At 42.8% G+C, this 25000-nt stretch overlaps 3 protein-coding genes and 1 long non-coding RNA gene across 4 annotated transcripts in view; 2 read left to right on the forward strand and 2 right to left on the reverse strand.

Moving 5' to 3' along the window:
* sgms1a (sphingomyelin synthase 1a) overlaps nt 1-2629 on the reverse strand; it is a 17499-nt gene extending 14870 nt beyond the window's left edge. Inside the window, exon 1 of the mRNA XM_017475647.3 lies at nt 2057-2629. The gene's annotated coding sequence lies outside the window, so the exon portion shown is untranslated. The remainder of the gene's footprint in view (nt 1-2056) is intronic.
* Nucleotides 2630-4808: 2179 nt separating this feature from the next.
* On the forward strand, nt 4809-14368 carry minpp1a (multiple inositol-polyphosphate phosphatase 1a). The gene is made up of 5 exons (XM_017475642.3): nt 4809-5425; nt 8057-8251; nt 10777-10874; nt 11662-11792; nt 13289-14368. The coding sequence occupies exons 1-5, from the start codon at nt 4849-4851 to the stop codon at nt 13656-13658; spliced, it is 1371 nt and encodes a 456-aa protein (XP_017331131.1). The 5' UTR covers nt 4809-4848; the 3' UTR covers nt 13659-14368.
* On the reverse strand, nt 5964-8085 carry LOC128633583 (uncharacterized). Its single transcript, XR_008397006.1, has 2 exons — nt 7199-8085; nt 5964-7164 (listed from the first exon to the last, which is right to left on the reverse strand). It is a non-coding gene; the product is annotated as an uncharacterized LOC128633583 (long non-coding RNA).
* A 2072-nt stretch (nt 14369-16440) lies between the features above and the next one.
* ptena (phosphatase and tensin homolog A) overlaps nt 16441-25000 on the forward strand; it is a 16226-nt gene continuing 7666 nt past the window's right edge. Inside the window, exons 1-4 of the mRNA XM_053682716.1 lie at nt 16441-18453; nt 21959-22043; nt 22668-22712; nt 24067-24110. Of these exons, the coding sequence (XP_053538691.1) occupies nt 18378-18453; nt 21959-22043; nt 22668-22712; nt 24067-24110 (250 nt within the window). The 5' untranslated portion in view covers nt 16441-18377. The remainder of the gene's footprint in view (nt 18454-21958; nt 22044-22667; nt 22713-24066; nt 24111-25000) is intronic.

Below are 25000 nucleotides of genomic sequence, written 5' to 3' on the forward strand. Positions count from 1 at the left end.
TCTTTTTTTGAGACACTGTAGCTACAAGGCTCACGTTGCTAACAAGTAACAGAAGGGTAACCACAGAACTGGTAAGCCACCAGTTTAGCATTTAGTGCACAGCCTATGTGTGTGTGTGTGTGTGTGTGTGTGTGTGTGTGTGTGTGTGTGTGTGTGTGTGTGAGAGAGAGAGTGAGTGTGTGTGTGTGTGTGTGTGTGTGTGTGTGTGTGAGAGAGAGTGAGTGTGTGTGTGAGAGTGTGTGTGTGTGTGTGTGTGTGTGTGTGTGTGTGAGTGAGTGAGTGTGTAAGTGTGAGAGTGTGTGTGAGAGTGTGTGTGTGTGTGTGTGTGTGTAAGAGTGTGTGTGAGAGTGTGTGTGTGTGAGTGTGTGTGTGTGAGTGTGTGAGTGTGTTTGTGAGAGACAGAGTGTGTGTGTGTGTGTGTGTGTGTGTGTGTGTGTGTGTGTGTGTGTGTGTGTGAGTGTGTGTGTGTGTGAATCCTCCTCAGTCCACTTTGCGGAGATGTTCAGCATCCGAGTAAGCGAGGGTAAATCTGAACACGTACCCTGTAAGAAGAGCTCCTCGCTCTATGATCCTGAAGGAACCCTTAAAGGTTCTAGGCGGAACCTGCAGCGAGGGCGTTCCCTTTCACAAAAGTTCTTGTAGCGCCTCTTTAAAAGGCTCGAGCCACAGAGCCTTAACCCTCCACAGAACCAGTCCTTTAAAGGACTACAGTACTGTGCTTATATTTCGTCTTCACCAGACCGACCCGCTCCAGCTTATCTCCGTGGTTCTGCGCTTTGTCCGTCTGGGAGAACTCCCCTCTAACGGGTTCTGAAGAGAAACTAGAACCGACAGTTTCGCTGTCATAAACCTTCCCAGTTTTCAAAAAGAAAAGAAAAAACATTAAATGGTCTGTATTTATATAACGCTTTTATCCAAACACTGGTTCTCATTCACCCATTCACACACACACACTCTCACACACACTCTCTCACACACTCTCTCACACACTCACACTCTCACACACACACTCTCACACACACACTCTCACACACCAACGGGAGCAGAGCTGCCATGCAAGGTGTTAACTTGCCATCAGGAGCAACTTGGGGTTCAGTGTCTTGCCCAAGGACACTTCAGTACGTGGAGTCATGTGGAGTCAAGTGGAGTCACGTGGAGTCATGAGGAGTCATGAGGAGTCATGAGGAGTCATGAGGAGTCAGGTGGGCCGGGAATCGAACCTCCAACCCTACGATTAGTGGACGACCCGCTCTACCACCTGATCCACAGCCGCCCCATTAAGCATCCATTTTGTTTTGTTTTTTTAAGAATGTCCGGTGTTTATGTACTTCATCTTCACACAATGATACATGATACACTTTTACAGAAAAAAACGATGAATGAAATATGAAATCTAGAGTTATTTGGTTCGGTTCTCTTAGAAAACCCTTAATGGTTCTGCGTAAAAACAAAAACTAGAACCCGAGGGTTCCTCTATCAGAAAGGAACGCTTGAGGAAGTTGACTTGGTAATAATTTATTCTTTTGTGTAATCTGTGTAATTCCTTCCTTAGGTAGATAGACACGTACACGTACACACACACACACACACACACACACACACACACACACACACACTCACACACCCACACAACTGAAGATCTGGATAAACCTGTGATAAAACAGCTTTAAGTGACTCATCACCCTGTCCAAATCAATAAGGAGTGACATGTGACGTCATAACCTCCTGCCACGTGTGAGTGTCATGCATGGATCGGAATAATGAGAAATGAAAGTAAAAAAAATAAACAAAATAAAAACTTTTGGACCCTTTTAAACTGCACAGATGCTGAAAATGGAAATCATTTGTTTAACAGTAATAATAATCATCATCATAATTACGATGATGATTATAAATACATCAATAAATAGAGTTTATCCATTAAGGAGCGCGTGGGAAAGCAGGCCAGAGGGATTAACCCGGGATTATGGCGTCCCCAGGACCACACCAACCCCAAACTAAACACCTTACAGTAAAAAACTAATCTTATTAAATAAAAGACAGAGCAGTGTCTCACCGTTATGATGTCAACAGCCGACTTGTAGCTCCTCGTACAGAATAACACACACTCACACACTCACGCGCACACACACACACACACACACACGGTGGCGCATACAAACACAATAACACAATCCGTAGCTCCAACTGCAGCTCGGAGCCTCATCCAGAGACTTTAGTCGGATTATTTTCGGCCCACATTGAGGCTCGGACCCTGTCCGCTCCGCCAGGTGTGAGATTAATCCTGTAGGTAATGTTTTTCCAGCTGCTCGGTGGCGGAGACGTGCGCGTGCGCGTGCTCGTGCTCCTCCAGCCTGCTTTATTATCTGAAAGCTTCTGGACGTTGGAGAAGGGGGTGGGCGTGGTCACGGCGCCGTTGCGTACCGCGTCATCACCGGAGCCGGAAGAAATTCCTGGAAGCGCGTTAGGAACGGGATCATCTGTAGTAGGAGAGTCAACACAACGCGTATAACAGTTTCACGCGCTTTATTACATGTTTATATTTACCTGCAGGAAGCGTGCACCTTAAACACAACAACCCCAATCAAACCCTGCGCTCAGAGTGGAGCTAGACGCGCGTGCTCGCTCTGTACGCTGCAGTCACAACGAGATTTGTCCATGATGTCGTCTATTGTGTCGCAGAAACTTGTTTTTCTGGACAAACCAGAGCTTAACCGTGACTAAGCCCTAATGATGCACTAATATGACCTACCCGTGTCCAAAAATACATCACGTCCCTCCCTTCTTTATCATCCCTGTTGAAAACAACAACAATAGAAACCTAAATGGAATTTGTAATGGTTTTAATGGTTAGTTATGGTGTTAGCTATACTTGTAGGCCTAATGGTCCCTGTGGAGCTCTAGTGGTCATTTGTTGCCTTCTATTGGTGGCATGTTATGTCTAGTGGATACCATTAAGGACCTACAGTACATCCTTAATACGTCCTACTATGTAATGGTTTTAATGGTTAGCTATAATGGCAATTGTATTGGTTTTAATGGAAAAAGTAATGGTCCCTGTGGGTCTCTACTGGCCATTTGTTGCCTTATACTGGTGGAATGTTATGTCTAGTGGATCCCATTAAGGACCAATAATGGTAATGGTAATGGTTTTAGTGGTTAGCTGATGGTTTGTAATGGTATTTGTAGTGGGAAACATTAAAAATTTCTGGGATGGTTTCTTTTGGGGGTTTTCTTTTCAGCAGGGATCCTTGTGTGATTTTCTGTTAAAAGACATGCATGGTAGTCTGATTGGCGTGTCTAAAGTGTGCGTAGTGTATGAACGGGTGTGTGAGTGTGTATGTGATTGTGCCCTGCGATGGACTGGCACCCTGTCCAGGGTGTACCCCGCCTTGTGCCCCATGCTCCCTGGGATAGACTCCAGGTTCCCCGTGACCCTGAAAAGGATAAAGCGCTATAGAAGATGGATGGTTTATTATTGTTATTGTTCCTAAATCACACAAAGGGGGGTCTCAGGCAGCGCTGCACATCAGTTAATAGACTGTAAAACTAAAGCACCGGATTAATGTCAGCATTTATGAAAGCAACTGCTTTGTAATGTTCTGGATCCCTGTTCAAATTTTCTCACCATCATTAGTGCTTGTTTGTTTTTTATCAGTGTGTAGTTTCATATGATTATTTTAGTATTTGATGTACACACATATATTTGGTGTCTTTTTAATTCATACCAAAAAAAAAAAAACACCTTTGAATGTAGAAAAAAAAAATTTGATCTACTCTTTACAGAACTCTGAAAGAAATTTGATAATAGATACTTAGAATATAGAAACTAAATAGAAACTAAAATATAATTGTGTTACTATTTATAGCACGCAGATTGGACGGGAATTGAATGACCGTGTTATACCAAATTTCTATTTTGTTTTAAAGATATATTAAGAAACATAATGATATTGTACTTTTAAAAACGGTCACTTTATGCCTGTGTAGTTGTTAGTCTCAGTCCAAAGAAAACATTTTAAATGTGTTTTGTTATTATTTATTATGAACACTAACACAGCTTTGTTTTTAATATATTAAACATGTTCTTAATGAAATAAACAGGGACAAATCAAACGAGACAGTTATGATACAAAACAACAGAGTGTTCAACTTTGTTGAAACCGGAAATGGGTTGTAGTGCGTTCAGATCATTCACTGAGCACGGAGCGCCCCCTATCGACTCTATACTGTACTGCACATCACTTACTGTATATACCACATTTATTACTGATATAATACTGCAGTATGATTTATATTGTATACCTCTGTAATAATTCAAGCGTATAATATAATACTGCAGGATTTATATAGCCTAATATTTCTGAGTTGATTGTCGTATATAACACTGCTACAGTACTGCAGCATGATTTATATAATATTTTTGTGCTACTTAAAATATATAATGCTGCTATTGTACTTGACTTCTGTAGTACTTTACATCTAGAATAAAATTTTATACGTTATTTCAATACTGTTTATATAATTTTTATGTAAATCTTGAGGCCAGTGGGCGGAGCTACAACTAGCCAATGGTGGCCTGGATGGGCGGGGCTTGTTGTACAATTTTAAAGGGATTTATTCGATTTAAACTGATGACCAAGTGGCCTGATTTCACGTTATCCTTTATGTAGGTTAGGTAAGTGTAATTAGAATGGTCAAACTGACAGCCAGTCATGATAAAAAAGGAGGTGGGGCTTCTACCACTAACCAATCACAGTGTGAGGAGGTGGGGCTTGGTGTTCAGACTAAATATAACCAGTCACAGAAGGGTCATTTGGGTACTTGGGTGACATTTCCAGCAGTACAATGGGTTTCCTGTGTTTATTGGTCGCCGCTATTAATTTACACGCTGTGTCTTTCGCATTTCCATCGTCCTGGTGTAACGTGATGTCACCGCCTGGACCCATTCCAGACAACGTGCTATATTTCAACACCAAAAGTCGCTATGAGGAGGTGAATCCTTATCTCATGTCTGATGTTTTGGCCATCAACCAGTCCTGGGTGAAACCTCCGTCTCCACAATGCAGAGCCGTCCACCTGAGCGCCATCATCAGGCACGGAACCCGGTACCCCACCTCGGGGAACATCAAGAAGATGATCCAGTTCACCAAGCTGGTGAAGAACCGAGCTGATCTGAGCTGTGTCAAGGAGCTCCAGAGCTGGAAGATGTGGTACAAGGAGGACATGGATGGACGGCTGGTGGAAAAAGGACGCTCAGATCATAGACATTTGGCTCGGAGGCTGATTAAAGCGTTCCCGACGCTTATAACGAAGGAGAACTTACGAGAGGGACGAGTGAAGTTCCTCACCAGCTCCAAACACAGATGTGTCAACAGCACGCTGGCCTTCAAACACGGAGTCTTGGAGGGTCTCGGCCTTCAAGGTGAAGTATATTAAATGTTATATAATTGTTCAGATTTGAGTGCTCTTATTAAATTCCTCAGGAGTGTGTGGGTCGAGTCTCCATGACTGTTTCAGACCTTTAGTTTCACATCCACATTACGACAGACACTTCTTGACTCTTATTTCTTTCTTTTATTGCTCTAAGTGTCTTATAGATCTCCTAAACAGCTGAAGTGTGTTTCGGCCTTAAAGTCAGTTTTATTTATTTATTTGTTTGTTTGTTTGTTTGTTTGTGTGTTTGCTTGTTTGCTTGTTTTTTCATTTAAATTTGCGATGCTTGAAATTTGTCCCTATGAGGTCTTAAAAGTCAACATGAAGCTCCAGTAGTAGGTGAATTTGCACAGGTCTGCCATACATTTGTCTGCGTGTTTGTCTGCGTGTTTGTCTGTGTGTGTGTGTGTGTGTGTGTGTGTGTGTGTGTGTGACTTTACACTGATCATGTGGTGAAGGTCTAAGTTGAAAGTACAGCACAAATGAGTTTGCAGATTTCTGTGCACTGTTTATTTTGTGTGTGTGTGTGTGTGTGTGTGTGTGTGTGTGTGTGTGTGTGTGTGTGTGTGTACATTACCCCAAGAGTTTGTGTGTTTTTGCCCTAAAAGTGATTTTGCAATCCTTAAAATTTGCTTTTTTCCTTTTAAAGTGTTTTTCTCTGATTGTCCTTTATTCCGACTGACAGGCAGACTGGCAGAGAGGCCACACCTCCTTCACTGAGACTATGATATAGAGGCCACACCTCCTTCATTATGATTGAGATACAGAGACCACACCTCCTTCACTGAGACTAACACACAGAGACCACACCTCCTTTACTGTGACTGACACATAGAGGCCACACCTCCTTCACTAAGACTGAGACACAGAGGTCACACCTCCTTCACTGAGACTGAGACACAGAAGCCACACCTCCTTCACTGTGTCTGAGACACAGAGGCTACGCCTCCTTCACTGAGACTATAACACAGAGGCCACACCTCCTTATCTAAGACTGAGACACAGAGGCCACACCTCCTTCACTGTGTCTAAGACACAGAGGCCACGCCTCCTTCACTATGATTGAGATACAGAGACCACACCTCCTTCACTGAGACTAACACACAGAGGCCATACCTCCTTTACTGTGACTGACACACAGAGGCCACACCTCCTTCACTAAGACTGAGACACAGAGGCCACACCTCCTTCACTGAGACTAACACACAGAGGCCATACCTCCTTTACTGTGACTGACACACAGAGGCCACACCTCCTTCACTAAGACTGAGACACAGAGGCCACACCTCCTTCACTGTGTCTGAGACACAGAGGCCACGCCTCCTTCACTATGATTGAGATACAGAGGCCACACCTCCTTCACTGAGACTAACACACAGAGACCACACCTCCTTTACTGTGACTGACACATAGAGGCCACACCTCCTTCACTAAGACTGAGACACAGAGGTCACACCTCCTTCACTGAGACTATGACACAGAGACCACACCTCCTTCACTGAGACTGAGACACAGAAGCCACACCTCCTTCACTGTGACTGACACACAGAGGCCACACCTCCTTCACTAAGACTGAGACACAGAGGCCACACCTCCTTCACTGAGACTAACACACAGAGGCCACGCCTCCTTTACTGTGACTGACACACAGAGGCCACACCTCCTTCACTAAGACTGAGACACAGAGGCCACACCTCCTTCACTGAGACTAACACACAGAGGCCATACCTCCTTTACTGTGACTGACACACAGAGGCTACACCTCCTTTACCGTGACTGACACACAGAGGCCACACCTCCTTTACTGTGACTATGGCACAGAGGCCACGCCTCCTTCACTAGGACACAGAGGCCACACCTCCTTTACTATGACTGACACATAGAGGCCATACCTCCTTTACTGTGACTGACACACAGAGGCTACACCTCCTTTACTGTGACTGACACACAGAGGCCACACCTCCTTTACTGTGACTGACACACAGAGGCCACACCTCCTTTACTGTGACTGACACACAGAGGCCACACCTCCTTTACTGTGACTGACACATAGAGGCCATACCTCCTTTACTGTGACTGACACACAGAGGCCACACCTCCTTTACTGTGACAATGGCACAGAGGCCACGCCTCCTTCACTAGGACACAGAGGCCACACCTCCTTTACTGTGACTGACACACAGAGGCCATACCTCCTTTACTGTGACCGACACACAGAGGCCACACCTCCTTTACTGTGACTGACACACAGAGGCCACACCTCCTTTACTGTGACTGACACACAGAGGCCACACCTCCTTTACTGTCACTGACACATAGAGGCCATACCTCCTTTACTGTGACTGACACACAGAGGCCACACCTCCTTTACTGTGACTATGGCACAGAGGCCACGCCTCCTTCACTAGGACACAGAGGCCACACCTCCTTTACTGTGACTGACACACAGAGGCTACACCTCCTTTACTGTGACTGACACACAGAGGCCACACCTCCTTTACTGTGACTATGGCACAGAGGCCACGCCTCCTTCACTAGGACACAGAGGCCATACATCTTTCACTGAGATTTACAGACACACAGGCCACGCCCCCTCACTCAATTCTCTATCTCCTTGTAGGTTTGGATTTGCCGCACACTATTGACGACAAGCTGATGCGTTTTTTCGATCAATGCCAGCGCTTGGTGGAGACAGTGGAGAACAACAAAGATGCCGTGAGGGAGGTGGAGCTTTTTAAGAATGGCCCAGAGATGAAAAGAGTTCAGGAGAAACTCGCCGATCGATTACAGCTCCCTTACATCAACGTCTCTACAGGCTAGTGTGCACTACCTAGCAATGTTACTTTCAGCGTGGAACTGAAATAAAATTTCACAGGAAGTGGTAGCTCAGTGGTTATGATGTTGGTCTTCTGATGAAGGTCACGAGTTCAAATCCCAACCCCAACACCACCAGGCTGCCACTACTGGGCCCCTGAGCAAAGCCCTTAACCCTCAACTACTCAGTTCTATAAAAACAAAAATGAGATCATTGTAAGTCATTCTGGATAAAGTCATCTCCCAAATACCATAAATGTGGCATCCCAAACCTTATCATGTACATCAATATAATATAAAAGCAACATTATTAAGTACGTAAAGCCTTATTTATATATAACCTTTTCAAAACAATGTTTACGTAGTGCTTTACAGAAGATTACAAGGGTGCTAATCAACTTGTGGGCATCTGGTGCGAGTGAGAGATAGAGTTGCGCGTCATCTGCATACTGATGGGAGGAGAGGTTATATCAATTAATTACACCAGTTAAAGGCAGCATATATGTTAAATAGCAAAGGACCCAAAAGTGATCCTTGGGGAACACCACAAGATATCGCATGACATCTGGAGGTGTGTGTACACGGTGCAACATAATATTCCCTGCCAGATAAGTAGGATCTAAACCAGTCTAGGACTAGGCCTGTTACACCAACCCAGTTTTGCAGTCGGTCAAGAAGGATCTCAGGGTCAACCGTGTCAAAGGCAGCACTGAGATCTAAAAGAACTAGAACGGACAGATTACCTGAGAACTTATTTTGTTATTTTAGGGTCCCCGTGACCCTGAAGGATAAGCGGTATAGAAAATGGATGGATGGATGGATGGATGGATGGAGTTTCTGTGCTATGGTTGGACCAAAAGCCAGACTGAAATGTCTCATTATTGATGTTGAGAGAGTTATTGAGCTGTATGGACACAAATATTTAAATTATTTTGCCAAGAAATGGAAGATTAGAGACAGGTCTGTAGCACAGAACCCACAGAACCCTCTTCAGCAGAGGCCTGACGATAGCTGTCTTAAAGGTGTGTGGAAAACCTCCTTGCTGGACGGACAGATTAACAATGCTCAGGATGTCTGGTAATAATGAATTTAAAACCAGTTTAAGAAAGCTGCTGGGTAGCGGGTCGAGAGAGCAGCTAGAAGAATTCGTGAGTGATATCACCAGGGCGAGCGAGTTAGGGCTGAACACTGAGAAAGAGGATAGATTACATTTTACAGCAATAGGTGGAGAGTTACGTACCCGCAGGACAAGCTCTGACTCTGTTTTGCCTGATGGTGGCCATTTTATCGCTGAAGAACGCTGCGAACTCACTGCACTTTTCGGTTGTGAAAAGGTCTGATGATATTTGAGGTGAGGTGTTTCGCAGCCTGTCGATGATGGACGAGTTTTTGTTTTTAATGGGGCAACAGAGGTAAGACATTTGGTCAGCCTGTCACTAAAGCTCTCCACTAGAGTGTCTAAGGAAGGGAGTGAAGGAGAGGGGAGAGATGATAAGATGACGGTATCGGTGGTGAGATAGAGCTTAGTGACAGTCCTCTTATCCCTCACAGTGTTAGTACATGCTGAAATTTACAAAGAAGACACAGTAGTGGTCAGAAATGAGAATGTTGAGTATCTTTGGTTCATTAATAGTTAAACCGTATGAGATCATCAGATCCAGTGCGTGGCCGTGTTTGTGTGTGGGGCCAGATCCACGCTGGATAACGCCAAAAGAGTTTAGCGGGTAGCATTGCTGTTGTTGTTGTTGTTGTTGTTGTTGTTGTTGCTGCTGAAGGCCGTTGAGAGTGGATGGGAGATGGTGTAGAGTAGGTTGGAAGTGAGCATTCGAGTCCCAGCAATGTTGAGATCCGTCCGCTTCAAACAGAACAGATTAAAGTGGTGCGTGAGATGCACCCTTTGGGCAGCGCATGTAGAGGCCAGCCAGGTGATTAGCCCCAGCAGCAGCGATTGTTCTTATCGGTCCTGATACATGCAGTTTGACTGAGGAGGAGAAAAGAAGAAGAAGAAGAAGAAGAAAATATTGTTTTAAAACTTCTGACTCTTGATTAGAAATGTCATCTGAGCCCGCGTGTACAATTATTTAGTTCAGGATTGTTGCTTAGAATCTGTGGGATGTCTGCGTACAGCTAGTTCGCCAGCTTACATCATAGCTAGCATTAGAGTTCCCTCTGTGGTTAAGTATCTAATCAAGATAGCTAGTAAAAACTACCTAGCATTACGTAGAAGAGGGTTCCCCTGAACATGATGCTCCTACCACCACCATGCTTCCCAGCAGATGCGTATAGACTCATGACGTAAACTATTGAGGTGATTGAGGCGGAGGGTGAACAAATAGGCGGGCAAGGTTTACTTTTTATTAGTTACTTAGTGGCATTTCTTGAGTATATGTGTGTGAGAGCGCTTTATAGTGGTGGGGAGGGGTTAAATCCTGCAGGCACCCCAATTGGCTGATCAGATTCATCATAAACTGAGGCTTGTAGCGCCGCAGGACTGTATTTACGGAAGATTTCTGCTTTGCGCTGCAGACGCGGTGGAGACGGCGTTTTATCTGTGCGCGTACGAGTTCACCATCCGCAGCATGAACACACCCTGGTGTCGGTTATTCGACGATGCGGACGGACAGGTACGGACAAAACCACATTCGCACATCCGTGTGTTCACGTGATCGGAGCGTGGAGTTCATTTCCAGATATTTTTCATCCATAACCTGAGTAATTCAGCTGCACTCTGGGTAATCCTCATCAATACTGCACCTACTGAACTTCTCTTTCTCCAGAACGCATTTTGACCATTTAATTCATTGAAGTATTTTATTTTATTCAAATGGAATGATGATATTTTTCTATTCAGTTGAATTGAATTAATTTATTTATTATAATTATTTATTACCATTTTATTTCAGTTTTAGTTTCATTCGGATTCCTTTTAAGTTGCGTCGTTGTGTTGTTGTTTGCTGTAATTATTATGCACTAGCCCACTTAAGTTTCATTGATTGATTGACACTAAATTGGCAAATATTTACACATTTGTTTGTTTTGTTTTGTCCCCGCATGTCTTCAGGTCATAACTGTTTCGCATTAACTCACTTTTAAATGTTAAAATTGACGGCTAAGTTTGTTTGTTTCTTTGTTTATTGGCACATTATGGCAGTTTCTTCTATTCAGTTGAACCTACGCAAATTTATGGATGAACTTATTGAAAATGATTTGATTTGATTCTGACCGGTATTCAGACCGATCCTATTGATATGTGAGCTTACTTACAGGTAATTTAACGTCATTTTTAAAAAAAAAACATTTCCTCATCAAACCAAATACTTCTGCTAATCACACTGAGTGATGAGATTCGCTACATAAATGTTTATTATTAGCATTATTATTATTATTGGTTTATTTATTTATTTGAATTAGGTGCTGGAGTACTCCGGGGATCTGAAGCAGTTTTGGAAACGTGGTTTTGGTCACGACATTAACAGTAAAGCCAGCTGCATTCTCTTCCACGATCTGTTCAAACGCCTCGACGCGGCCGCCAATCAGACCAGGTAACTCCCGACTACTGCTTTTATCACGGAGCAGGCGTAAGATCTATTATAAACACCACCCTGACAAACGAACATCATCCCATTAATAAGAATCATAATAACAACAATAATGATACAACCCCGATTCCAAAAAAGTTGGGACGCTGTGTAAAATGTAAAAAAAAAAAAAACCAGAACGCAGTGATTTGCGAATCTCATAAACCCGTGTGTTACTCACAGCAGAGCACAGAAAACATACCAGGTGTTTAAATAAATACGGAGAATTTACTAGTTTTTAATTACAAATGATTAATGATATTAATTAATGATATATATATAAATATAAATATTAAACAAATATAAAAAAAGAAAATATTTTAATTAATTAACTTAGTTACTTATAAGTTACTTGCTTATTTAGTTATTACTTAGTTAATTACTTGCTCAGTTAGTTAGACGCTTACTTACTAGTTACTTCCTTATCTGTTAGTTACTATTTATTAGTTAGTTATTTAGTTACTTATTAGTTACTTGCTTAGATATTTATTAGTTAGTTGTTTAATTACTTAGTCAATTACATAGTTATTTATTAGTTAGTTGTTTAATTAGTTAATTACATAGTTATTTATTAGTTAGTTGTTTAATTACTTAGTTAATTACATAGTTATTTATTAGTTAGTTGTTTAATTACTTAGTTAATTACATAGTTATTTATTAGTTAGTTGTTTAATTAGTTAATTACATAGTTATTTATTAGTTAGTTGTTTAATTACTTAGTTAATTACATAGTTATTTATTAGTTAGTTGTTTAATTACTTAGTTAATTACATAGTTATTTATTAGTTAGTTGTTTAATTACTTAGTTAATTACATAGTTATTTATTAGTTAGTTATTTAGCTACTTATTAGCTACTTAGTTATTCATTAGTCAGTTATTGCTTACTTTTTGGTTACTTACTTAATTGATTTTTTTTCACATTAAATCAAATCCTGCTGCTGTCACACTGTAAAATATTTGAAAGTGATGAAATTCACTCACAGGTTCTGAGTTCTGCGAGTTTTAGTGTCAGAACAAAAAAGACGAGTGTCTCTGTATCATACGGCCGATTACAAAGATAAAAAACATTTTGGAATCATAAATGAATTGATAAATTGAAGAACCCCGTCCGGAGTGACGCAGGTGACGCGGGTGACGCGGGTGACGCGGGTAAGCAGAACAATATTTCAGGAGATGAGGTGGGAAATGCTCTGTAATCTTTTTTAGACACAGTGTATAAATGAAGTGTATATTTATAGCCGATGTTTGTGTTTATTTTTATACAGCCGCTCATGAAAGTGTATATTCATTAAGTGTATATTTATAGCCGATGTTTGTGTTTATTTTTATACAGCCGCTCATGTGTGCTTATTTATTAGCTAATATGTGAAATTATACATCACTTCCGTGCAGTTAGTCTTCACAAATCCTTTGTCTTTTAAATGATGATGATGTATGTGATGCTACCTGTGTGGGTCAGGTCAGGTGGGCGTGTCTCGGAGGCGGTCATGGTGCAGGTGGGCCACGCCGAGACGTTACTGCCCCTGCTCACGCTACTGGACCTGTTTAAAGACGACGTTCCTCTCAACTCCTCCAACTTCGCCTCTCACCACAGCCGAGTGTTCCGCACCGGTCAGATCGTACCATACGCCGCTAACCTGCTGATGGCGCTGTTCAACTGCCCCGACGGCCTCCGGCTGCAGGCGCGGCTCAACGAGCGACCTTTGATCCTGCCGGGCCTCGATGAGCTTTCACCTCTGTACCTGGATGTGAGAAAACGATACGAACAGCTGCTGCAGGGATGCGACCAGGACACGGTGTGCAAGCTGGACAGCTACAAGCAAAATTAAAAGTGTAAAATGACAGCGTAGTCCTGCGTTTTATCCATTTATAGTTACGTTTAACGTTCACGAAACATGTTCGCTCCTGACACTGGAGACTCCTTACATAAAAGCTTCACTGTATGAAATCTTTTTTTGCTGTAGCTATAAAAACAATAACATGTTCATTATAAATAGACCAGTGATTTGCAGATGCGCTACAGAAAATGAATCGACACCTTCTGACCAATCAGAATCCAGAACTCAACAGCGCTGTGGCGTAATTACATGAAATTTACGTTTTAATAACAAACTACTTCAAAACTGCTGAAGGCCAGTTCTATAGACAAATACAACCATTAAACGTGTGGATTTAGTCAGATTCGGTCATTATTTCTTGTAAACACGGTACATGTTTGGATCTTTCACACACACACACACACACACACACACACACACGAACCCTCACTAGTCTAATAGTGCCAGTAATATGTGTGAATTATACAAATTAATTACTGTGCTGTACTCCATCTCTGTCAACACACACACACACACACACACACACACACACACACACGCGCGCACGCACACACGTGCGGATCACACCTAACTGCTGAACACACACTCACAGGCATGATGCAAGACTCGGTGTGTTTCTGAAACCTGCTGTATTTAAAGGAGCGGCTCAGTGAATCATGAGGTGAAACATTACAGAATAAAAAACATAACTATTTAAACTATTTTAAATGAATACGAGTGTGTTCATTTATATCTGAATGTTTCTATGAATATTAAAGGCATATAAATAGTATATGTATTATATATTAATGAAATATTTCTTTGCACGTATCCATTTTGGCAAATAAATTAAATATATAGCCTTCATATATGTGTGTATTTATCTATATTATACATACATGATTCTTGTTTTATTTATTTATTCAATTTTTTTAATTATTATTTATTTATTTATTTTTTTACAATTTTTACTATTATTATCTCTTTGCAGTTTTAATTATTGCACTATTTCAAACATATAATGAATATAAAAGACATCTCTTGATTTTTTTATATAAAAATGACGCATGCTATTTTACGATGTACATTCTGTATTTATTTGTGTTCAGCCAATCATACAGCATGGGCGTGTGTTAGTTTATATCTGTAGCTGATATGGGATATGTATATGATATATATTATCCACAACACGTTCTCTGCATTTTTGTACCTTTATTTTGTTTGTTTTATCCTATATTTTTTTGAAACTTGAAAAAAAAAAAAAAACTTTATATTTTATTTCACTTTTTTCTTATTGATTTTTTCTTAGCCTTGTAATATCTGAATAATTCCGTCATTGTTGGAGATCAGTTTAACACAGGAAAAGCATATTTTCAGAAATGGAGAAAAGAAGAAAAGATCAGAGTGAGGCTGCTGATCTGAGAGCACAAAAGAAATGACGTCATATTTTTTAAATGTCGGACTTCTATACAGCGCACTACCGCCACCTGCTGGACCTGTCCATTTCCATCAGCAGACCTGTCTGTCTGTCTCTCTGGCCTAATAACACACACAAACACACTGTAACACTGACACATTTTAACATGCTCTAACACACACACACACACACACACACACACACACACTGTAACACACTCTCACACACCATAACACACTCTCACACTTTATGACACACACCGTAACACACTCTCACACACTGTAACACACTCGAACACATATCTCTCACACTTCAAACATACTCCAACACACTCTAACACACCCTGATACACTTTTAAAATACTTTAACACACTCTAACACACCTGACCCCTGTTAAAACGTGTGTGTTCGAGCAGTGGTTATTAAATTGAGGTCTGTGATATGTAACCAGGGGCTCCAATTATAGTCCTGAGCTTACTTGACTGATCATTCGAACTAAATTGGTTTAGTTCAACCGGACTTCACTTTACTCACCCGGCTTATTATAAACTTCTACTAGTTATCTCTTATATATGTGACGTACCCAACACATCTTCTCTCTTTTTTTTTCATTTTTATTTGATTTTCCCCTTACTTTATTTTCAACCGACTGAATTTCTCTCACATTTTATACTTTTTGTTTATCCCCTCTGTAAACTGTGACAATCGATCTAAATCTGAAACGACGCCGGTCTTCATTTATAATACAGTAAGAAGTGTGTATCATGTTAACCTACAGAATACAGAATATGCCGGTTAACGGTGTAACTGCTTTGAGTTTCTGTGTGTGGAAATAATAATAATTATAATCACCAGGAATAATAATAATTTTTAGACCCGCCCACAAAAAATACTTAATTTTTTTTTTAACTATTTAAAGAATGACTGCAAACATTATTCACAAAGAAAAATAATTAAAAATATTTTCTAAAATGTATACTGTAAAAGCCATTACAAAAAGAAAAATATTAATAACAATGAGCGTGTGTATACAATAATAAAGTGTGTTAATACTACTACTACTACTAATAATAATAATAATAATAATAATAATAATAATCAGTGTAATGTATATTAGATGAATGCATTCAGGCTCATTTCATTTTGAACTTTAACATAAATAAATAAATATAAACATCCACATAAAAAATATAAATACTACAAACTATAAAATAATGAAAATAGAACAGGCTGTGTGTGTGTGTGTGTGTGTGTGTGTGTGTGTGTGTGTGTGTGTGTGTGTGTGTGTGTGTGTGAGTGTACAGTCAGGTTCTTCGACTGTAACGTGCATTACAGAAACTTCCCCAATGATCTGATCACGTGACCACTTTGACAGGGTCGAAGCGCCGCCATCTTTCGACCTCCATCTTCTTCCGCCGCACACAGCGCGAACAGACTTTGAACCCCTTTTTTCCTGCTCGGTGTACGGGACGGCTTTAAATAAACAACCCACAGTTTAAAAAAAAAGAAGAAAAAAACAATAAAAGAGAAGAAAAGAAACGACGCGTTTTCCTCCGCAGTGACTCTGAGTGAAACTCGGCGCTCGGGACGCTCGCGAATGACTCGGAGACTGACGTTCACACGGCGCTATTTGTTGCTCCGGCGGAGGGATACGGTGCTTCATTCTGCCAGATCTAGCTTCTTTTTTCCTCCGCTGGAAGCCATGATGGAAGTTTGAGAGTTCAGCTGGAGAGAGAGACGCGGAGAGAGAAACGGCGAGAAAGAAGATGATTCCCTTCGACAGATCCGCGGCGTGGACGTGCTCCTGAACCCGGGGCGCTTGGTGTTCGGGCTGTGGCCGAGGTGGAGCTGGTAGAGGGCCGCGTTTGTGTGTCGGAAATCGCGTCGACCTTTTGAACGGCGGAGATGATCGCTCGCTAGGACGGCTTTGGCTTTTTAAAAGGTGGAGGAGACACACACACACACACACACACACACACACACACACACAGAGAGAGAGAGAGAGAGAGAGAGACAGAAATGGCACTTAGAGACTGATTGAAAGTGCATTTGGGAGTGAAAGGGACGCTTTGTGGATCCTCTTCCCCCACATGAGAGGCGATGGAGAGGTTTTCCTGCTCGGCTCGGAGGTAAATCACGGCGGATCTGATGCTCTGCGTTTGGGCTCCTGGAGGATCGGAGAGCCCTTTTCTCTCCTGGAGGATTGGGACACTCAGGATTTCTGCGTTTGTTTTACTCTCCACGAGCATCCTGATCAGCTTTAGGACACATTTATAAGCCGTGCTATGTCTGTGTCAGACACTGAGACAGTCTGCTTCAGGCCTGCTGTAGTCTGGACTGGAGCCCTGCTCGGGCCCTTCAAGCTGTAGGACACTCTTACAGATCAGATCTCAAGCATCTCATTTCTACGCCGAAATAATCCTCGTTTTAATCAGCGCAGCCTGCTAAACGAAGCAGGAAGGAAGGATTCGGGCCTGTTCGCTGGAGATCCGGCTCCATCACAGACACGCCAAGCTTCAGCTGTACTAATTGTATAATATGTATATGTATCAGTTCTAACGGAACCTTTCGGATCAGCGTCCCGGTTTGCACGTCCTAAACGACCCGAATAATCCCGCTTTTACAAGCTCGATTTGTTCCAGGTGTATAAATCATTACTCTTCGTTAACAGCTCTCAATCCGAACTGAACCTTCTGGAGAAAGGAACTCCGTCGGAGAGCCGGTCCGACGTTCTCGTAGACCGGAGTATCGTACCGGTCCGACGTTCTCGTAGACCGGAGTATCGTACCGGTCCGACGTTCTCGTAGACCGGAGTATCGTACCGGTCCTGCTTTTCGTGGAGGAGTAGATCCGTGTCTGCCGTCGTCATCTTCGTCCTCGAGTCCGAATAATTCCCGAAGAACCCGAGGAACATCCGAGATCGTCCGTTTTGAAATCTGGTTTTCACCCGGACGCCTTTTTTTTTTTTTTTTTAAATAAAAAAAAATCATCATTTTTCTTGTCCCCGGTATCGCTGGATTCGGAAAGCTCCCCAGGGCCTGGTTTTGACTTTATCTAAAAAAAATAAATAATCCACATTTTCACGCCCAGACGAGCAGACGACGACTTTATGTCTGTATTAAGCAGATTTGAGAACTTTTTGGACGCAAGTATACGCTTAACATAATCACCGGACGTTTTGCTGCCGGATCGGACGCGTTGTACGCACGTGTAGATAGATATATATATAAATCTGCTCTAAAGCGGTGCAGACGGGGACAACGGACGTGTTTTTCTATACGCGGTCGTGTTTGTGAGTAAACTGTGGAACTGTGATGGCGTTCATCAAGCAGATCGTGAGCCGAGAAAAGAGACGGTACCAAGAAGATGGATTCGATCTGGACCTGACGTGTATCCTCGACCTGCAAGCCGGGATTTTTATTGTATTGTTATTTTTGGTCATGTTCTTTTGGTTAAAAATGAGTAACCCGTGGGTGGAGTAGGACGGCGTCACCGTCACAGAGTGGGGTGAAGGCTACGTTAACCTTCTTGTATTCTGATTGAGAGCTGGGTGGTGGTGGTGGTGGTTGTTGTTTTAAAGGAAAGAAATGCTTCTGTTTGATCCACACCGATCACGAAGGAGGTTTTCGGATCACGTTAAGAACAAGAGCGAGTTTGGGGCGGAATCGCGGGTTTATGATTGGTCAAGTGATTTCGAGGATAATGGGCGTAATGTTGTAATGAAGTTTGTTCAGTCGAAGAGTCTAAAATGCAAGCGTTGTCCGAAAATCCGTCCAAAATCTAAGCATTCTTTTAAAAAAAAAAAAAAAAAAAAAAAAAAGATCCAAAATCTAAGCGCTGTCCAAAATCCAATCATTGTCCAAAATCTAAGTGCTGTCCAAAAATACGTCCAAAATCTAATCGTTGTCCAAAAATAAGTCCAAAATCTAAGTGCTGTCCAAAATCCAATCGTTGTCCAAAAATACGTCCAAAATCCAATCACTGTCCAAAAATACGTCCAAAATCCAATCACTGTCCAAAAATACGTCCAAAATCTAATCGTTGTCCAAAATCTAATCATTATCCAAAAATAAGTCCAAAATCTAAGTGCTGTCCAAAAATACGTCCAAAATCCAATCACTGTCCAAAAATACGTCCAAAATCCAATCATTGTCCAAAATCTAATCATTGTCCAAAATAAGTCCAAAATCTAAGTGCTGTCCAAAATCCAATCGTTGTCCAAAATCTAAAGGCTTTTCAAAAATACGTCCAAAATCCAATCACTGTCCAAAATCTAAGCGTTGTCCAAAAATATGTCCAAAATTGGTGTTGTCCAAAATCCAGTCATTGTCCAATTGTTCTTAAGAGCAAGTCCAAAAATAGTCAATACAGATTAGACACGAAGTGAAAATGCGTGTAAAGCCCCGTATTCGGAGGGCGGGATTAGTTTCTCGAGTGTAACGTTGTTATTCCCGGAGGATCTCGATGATGTGTATTGTTTCCGATGTCCTCTCTGACCTCGCCTCCTCCGGGAGAGAACTCTGCGGGGTCGGTTTTAGCGCTAAAGCCTTTTGGGGGTTTGGGTTGTGATTTAGAATGTTCAGCCGCTGATGCTCCAGTAACAGTTTATTTCGATAGAAGGGTGTGTCTGTGGGCTTTTCCACACCAGACTGGGGAAATAACCTGCGTGACGTCGATCAGCGGACACTCGACCGTATCGTTTCTGCACGTTCGCTCGGTTTGTGTGTTTGCGGTTGGAACCGTGACGTGTGTTCATGCAGTTCCACTTCTGAGTTGATTTTCATTTTTAAAAAGTGCATTTTCTCACCTCGCCAGCATCTGATGCTTTGGTTGCCATCGTTACGCGTGAACTCCGTCCGGAACAGAGTGGTGTTTATGATCCGAAAGATGTTTTTGAGAGCCATGGAATCTCCCGTCGGGCTTCATTCGTCACTTTGTTGTTGTGTGTAAATGTTTGCGTAAGGCAAACGGAACAAAAATCTTCCGCCGGATTTCGAAAAGTTTCTAAACGCGTTCCTGATGCGGCTCGTTTGCATGTAGCGACGCCCACAAACCTCCATAAAAGGTCATGCGCGCGCACAGCTGGAAGCACGGAATGAGAGATCAGGGTGAAGGCTGGGAGGCGGAACTGGAAGTCGCTTCTACGCCACCGAGGCGTCTGTTGACAGCTCTGCGCAGCGTTACTACCTCACGTGACCTCGTAACCACGTCGTGTTGCACGTCTGAACGGATATTCGAACGAGCTAGTTCATGTTAAATGCGGAAATACTGAGGGAAACTAAACCGAGAGGGAAATGACGCCTCTCTTTATTTGCTCTGTCCCAGGAGTGATGCTCAGTGGACGTCGTGACGGTTTAATGATTAGATTCGATCGGATTAGATCAGACGGAGTGCGTGTTGGAATTTCTGTGCCGTTTTAGTTTAGTTCAGTTTGATCTAGTTGATGTGAACACCGCACCTGTACTCGGGTGCGCACCAAAAAACCATTCCCAGGGTCTCGGTGCTCGTCTGTGTGACGCGGGCAGCGGTGGGAGGAGTTTCACCATGACGCCGTGAAAGTCACCGTTTTTATCGTCATGACGATGTAAATCCCGCTTTGTTTGTTTGTTTGTTTGTTTGTTTGTTTGTTTGTTTGCTATGCACAAGGTGGGATGAATCGGGTCCAAAATTTCTCCAAGACCCAAACCTTTGGGTCCGAACCCAAACCTGTCGTTCCGTCTCTTTCATTCTTTTCTCCTTGCTTTCTGCACGTTTCGGTGTCTCTCTCTTTCCATTCCGTTTCCCTCCCTTTTCTGTCTCCGTTTCCTTTCTGCGTCTGTTTTATTTCCTTTTTCTTTCATTTTTCCTTTCTTCTTTCCGTTTCCTTTTTCCTTTTCTGTTTCGCGACTTTTTCTTCCCGTCTTTCGTTCTCTTTCGATCCTTTCGTTTTTTTCTTTCTTTAATTTATTTTTCATTTCTGCGTCCATCTACCCTCTTTCTTTCTGTATCCCATTTTCATTTTTCTTTGTGCACCTGTCTGTCTGTCCTTTTTCTTTTTTCTTTCTGTCTTTTACTTTCTGCACCCGACCGTCCGCTTGCTCTCTTCGCCTTTCTGTCTTCGTCCGTCTTTCTTTTTCCCTTCTTTTGCATGTGATTTTCCTTCCTGTGACCTTTTCTTTCTTTCCGTTTCTCTTTCTTTTCTTTCTTTGCTTCATTTTTGCAGAAGGAAGTGGATATATCATTTTTACTCCTCCCCCTCCCCCTCCCCCTCCCTCCCTCCCTCTCCTCCACCTGTACGTCTCCAGCGGTCGGAATGTTGGAGGCGGGCGTCGGCGTGCGAGTGAAGTTTCTCATCGTTCAGATCTCGGTGACGTCATTATTCATCTTCACAGTCGGTTCAAGTTAGGAGGGAGGCATTTAGGCTCCGCCCCCAAACTCCACCTACGGCTCAGTAGATGGTAACCTGTCCGTGATGAAGCAGGCGTGGTGTCCCGCAGCACCAGCGCACTGGTTATTATAGACTGGTGAGAGTTGTGGCAGTAATTGAGTGTTGGAGGAGGTGGAGCCGGAGTGTTAATAGCTCTGTGTGTGTGTGTGTGTGTGTGTGTGTGTGTGTGTGTGTGTGTGTGTGTGTGTGTGTGTGTGTTCGTGACAGCACCTGGCCTTCACTGTTACAGTTTTTAGGGAACTAAACCAAACCCCAGCTGTCCATTTACCACCAAACCACAGAGTAACCGTCTCTGCAGTGACACACACGTACAAATACACTCCAGCGGGGAGGGGGGCGGGGGTGTGTGTGTGTGTGTGTGTGTGTGTGTGTGTGTGGATTAATGATGAGTGTGTATTCGGTGTTGTGTAAGAGGTGTGAAATGGGATTGGATGTATTTGGGTTCCTTAACGAGGGTGTGTGTGTTAGATATTTACCCGAACATCATCGCTATGGGGTTTCCAGCCGAGAGACTGGAGGGAGTTTACCGCAACAACATAGATGACGTCGTACGGTTAGTGTCTCTCTCTCTCTCTATCTCTCCCTCTCCCTCTCTATCTCTCTCTCTCTCTATCTCTCTGTCTCTCTCTCCCTCTCCCTCTCCCTCTCTCTCTCTCTCTCTCTCTCTCTCTCTCTCTCTCTCTCTATCTCTCTGTCTCTCTCTCTCTCTCTCTCTCTCTCTCTCTCTCTATCTCTCTGTCTCTCTCTCTCTCTCTCTCTCTCCCTCTCTCTCTCTCTCTCTCTCTATCTCTCTCTCTATCTCTATCTCTCTCTCTCTATCTCTCTCTATCTCTCTCTCTCTGTCTCTCTCTCTCTCTCTCTCTCTGTCTCTCTCTCTCTCTCTCTCTGTCTCTCTATCTCTCTCTCTCTCTCTCTATCTCTCTCTATCTGTCTCTCTCTAGCTCTCTCTGTCTCTCTCTCTCTCTCTCTCTCTGTCTATCTGTCTCTCTCTCTATCTGTCTGTCTCTCTCTATCTGTCTCTCTGTCTCTCTCTCTCTCTCTCTCTCTATCCGTCTCTCTCTCTGTCTCACACACATGTATTTATTGTTTCTGTTGGTTTTTGTTGTATGTGGGGGGGGGGGGGGGGGGGGGAATTTTACACGTCTTATTAAACATTTCTTTTCTTTTGTCTCTGCAGGTTTTTGGATTCCAAACACAAAAACCATTACAAAATATATAACCTGTAAGTACACACACACACACACACACACTCCTGTACATTTATAAATACACACACCTATGTACACACACACACACAGCTGTACACACACACACCTCTGTACATTTACACACACACCTGTACATTTTTACACACACACACCTCTACATTTATACACACACACCTGTAGATTTATACACACACACACACACACACACACACACACACACCTGTACATTTATAAATACACACACCTGTGTACACACGCACACACGCCTGTACACACACACACACACCTGTACATTTATAAATACACACACCTGTACACACACACACACCTGTACATTTATAAATACACACACCTGTACACACACACCTGTACACACACACGCCTGTACACGCGCGCACACATCTGTACACATACTCACACAAACCTGTACACACACACCTGTACACACACACCTGTACACATATACACACGTACATCTGTACACACACACACACACAGTCCTGTACACATATACACACGCACATCTGTACACACACACACAGTCCTGTACACATATACACACGCACATCTGTACACACACATACACACAGTCCTGTACACATATACACACGCACATCTGTACACACACACACACAGTCCTGTACACATATACACACGCACATCTGTACACACACACACACAGTCCTGTACACATATACACACGCACATCTGTACACACACATACACACAGTCCTGTACACATATACACACGCACATCTGTACACACACACACACAGTCCTGTACACATATACACACGCACATCTGTACACACACACACACAGTCCTGTACACATATACACACACCTGTACACATATACACACGCACATCTGTACACACACACACACACACTCCTGTACACACACACACACACTCCTGTACACATATACACACGCACATCTGTACACACACACACACACACTCCTGTACACATATACGCATACCTGTACACATATACACACGCACATCTGTACACACACACACACGCTCCTGTACACATATACACACATGCACATCTGTACACACACACACACACACACACACACGCTCCTGTACACATATACGCACACCTGTACACATATACACACATGCACATCTGTAGACACACACATGCTCCTGTACACCTATACGCACTCCTGAACACACATACACACACGCGCACACACACCTATAGACAAATACACACACGCACCCCTGTACACACACCCACACGCCCCTGTATAAGCACGTACACACATGCAGTCGGTGTAGTTCCGGTTCCGGAACCGAACCCCTGTACAGTTTTATTATTTGAATTTTGTTTAACGATTGTTTTTGTGTACATTTTCAGATGTGCAGAACGACACTATGATACGGCCAAATTCAACTGCCGGGGTGAGTGCGGACCCCGCCGATCCGATCGGACCCATACCTATCCCCCTCTTCTTATATAAAGTGTTCACTTAACTTTGTACGAAGGTTCTGTTTACTCGCTTCAGCAGCATTAAAACAGGAACACGGCTGTCGTAGCGTCTGTTTCTCCCCCAATCCGATTATTTTAAATCAGGAATTATGTGATCCGGGTTTTTTTTTTTTTTTTTAGCGTGACGAGTCAATTTTAACTGAAGGGGAAGTGGACGAGGGGAAGTGGACGCGGGCGTGTTAAAATTGGAAACAGAATTGGTGCGAGCACAGGATCGTTCATAGCGAAACCAAAAGACGAACGGAGAGGGGAAGTAGACGAGGGCGCATTAAACACTCTTTTAAAAAGAAAAGAAAAGCAGAAAACCCCCAGGACAGTGTCTGATCTAGCGTCGTGGTAAGAATAAGCGGAACTGGAGTTATTTATTGATTTCTGAATAACGGGGAGCATGATTATTACGCTAGTTACTGAAACACGAAGGTTTTCATGCTTCATTTCGTCACAGATATTCTGTTTGGATATTTTTGGGCTGATCCTGATTTAAAGGGAAATGAGGAGAGGAAGTTGATGGGACCCACTTCGCCAGAGTCCTGCCACAACTACATCATGTGGCTGTGGCTCGTGTGAACGGTTGCAGTTACTTTTTCCACGGTTTATGATGCTGAATCAGGACAAGGGGAAGTGGCGTTCGGTCGTAATATATCTGCGCAGGTAACCCACGGAGAATTGAGGGGTTAGGTTTTTTGGGTTTTTTGTTTTTTTTTGTAATGAAACAGGAAGTACTTTGTTCCCCCCCCTTCTAATTTCAGAGAGGTGTTAGTTGGGTGTTGCTCACACTTACGGTAGACAGGTCACAGATTAC

Source organism: Ictalurus punctatus, chromosome 9, assembly GCF_001660625.3.
Source record: "Ictalurus punctatus breed USDA103 chromosome 9, Coco_2.0, whole genome shotgun sequence".
Classification (NCBI taxonomy): domain Eukaryota; kingdom Metazoa; phylum Chordata; class Actinopteri; order Siluriformes; family Ictaluridae; genus Ictalurus; species Ictalurus punctatus.

Excerpts from the sequence above, each read along its gene's own strand:
- minpp1a (XM_017475642.3), top strand. The coding sequence starts at position 4,849 with ATGGGTTTCCTGTGTTTATTGGTCGCCGCTATTAATTTACACGCTGTG. Across the intron at positions 8,252-10,776 it reads TTACATCAACGTCTCTACAG|ACGCGGTGGAGACGGCGTTT; the intron begins GCTAGTGTGCAC and ends TTTGCGCTGCAG. Across the intron at positions 11,793-13,288 it reads GCGGCCGCCAATCAGACCAG|GTCAGGTGGGCGTGTCTCGG; the intron begins GTAACTCCCGAC and ends TGTGTGGGTCAG.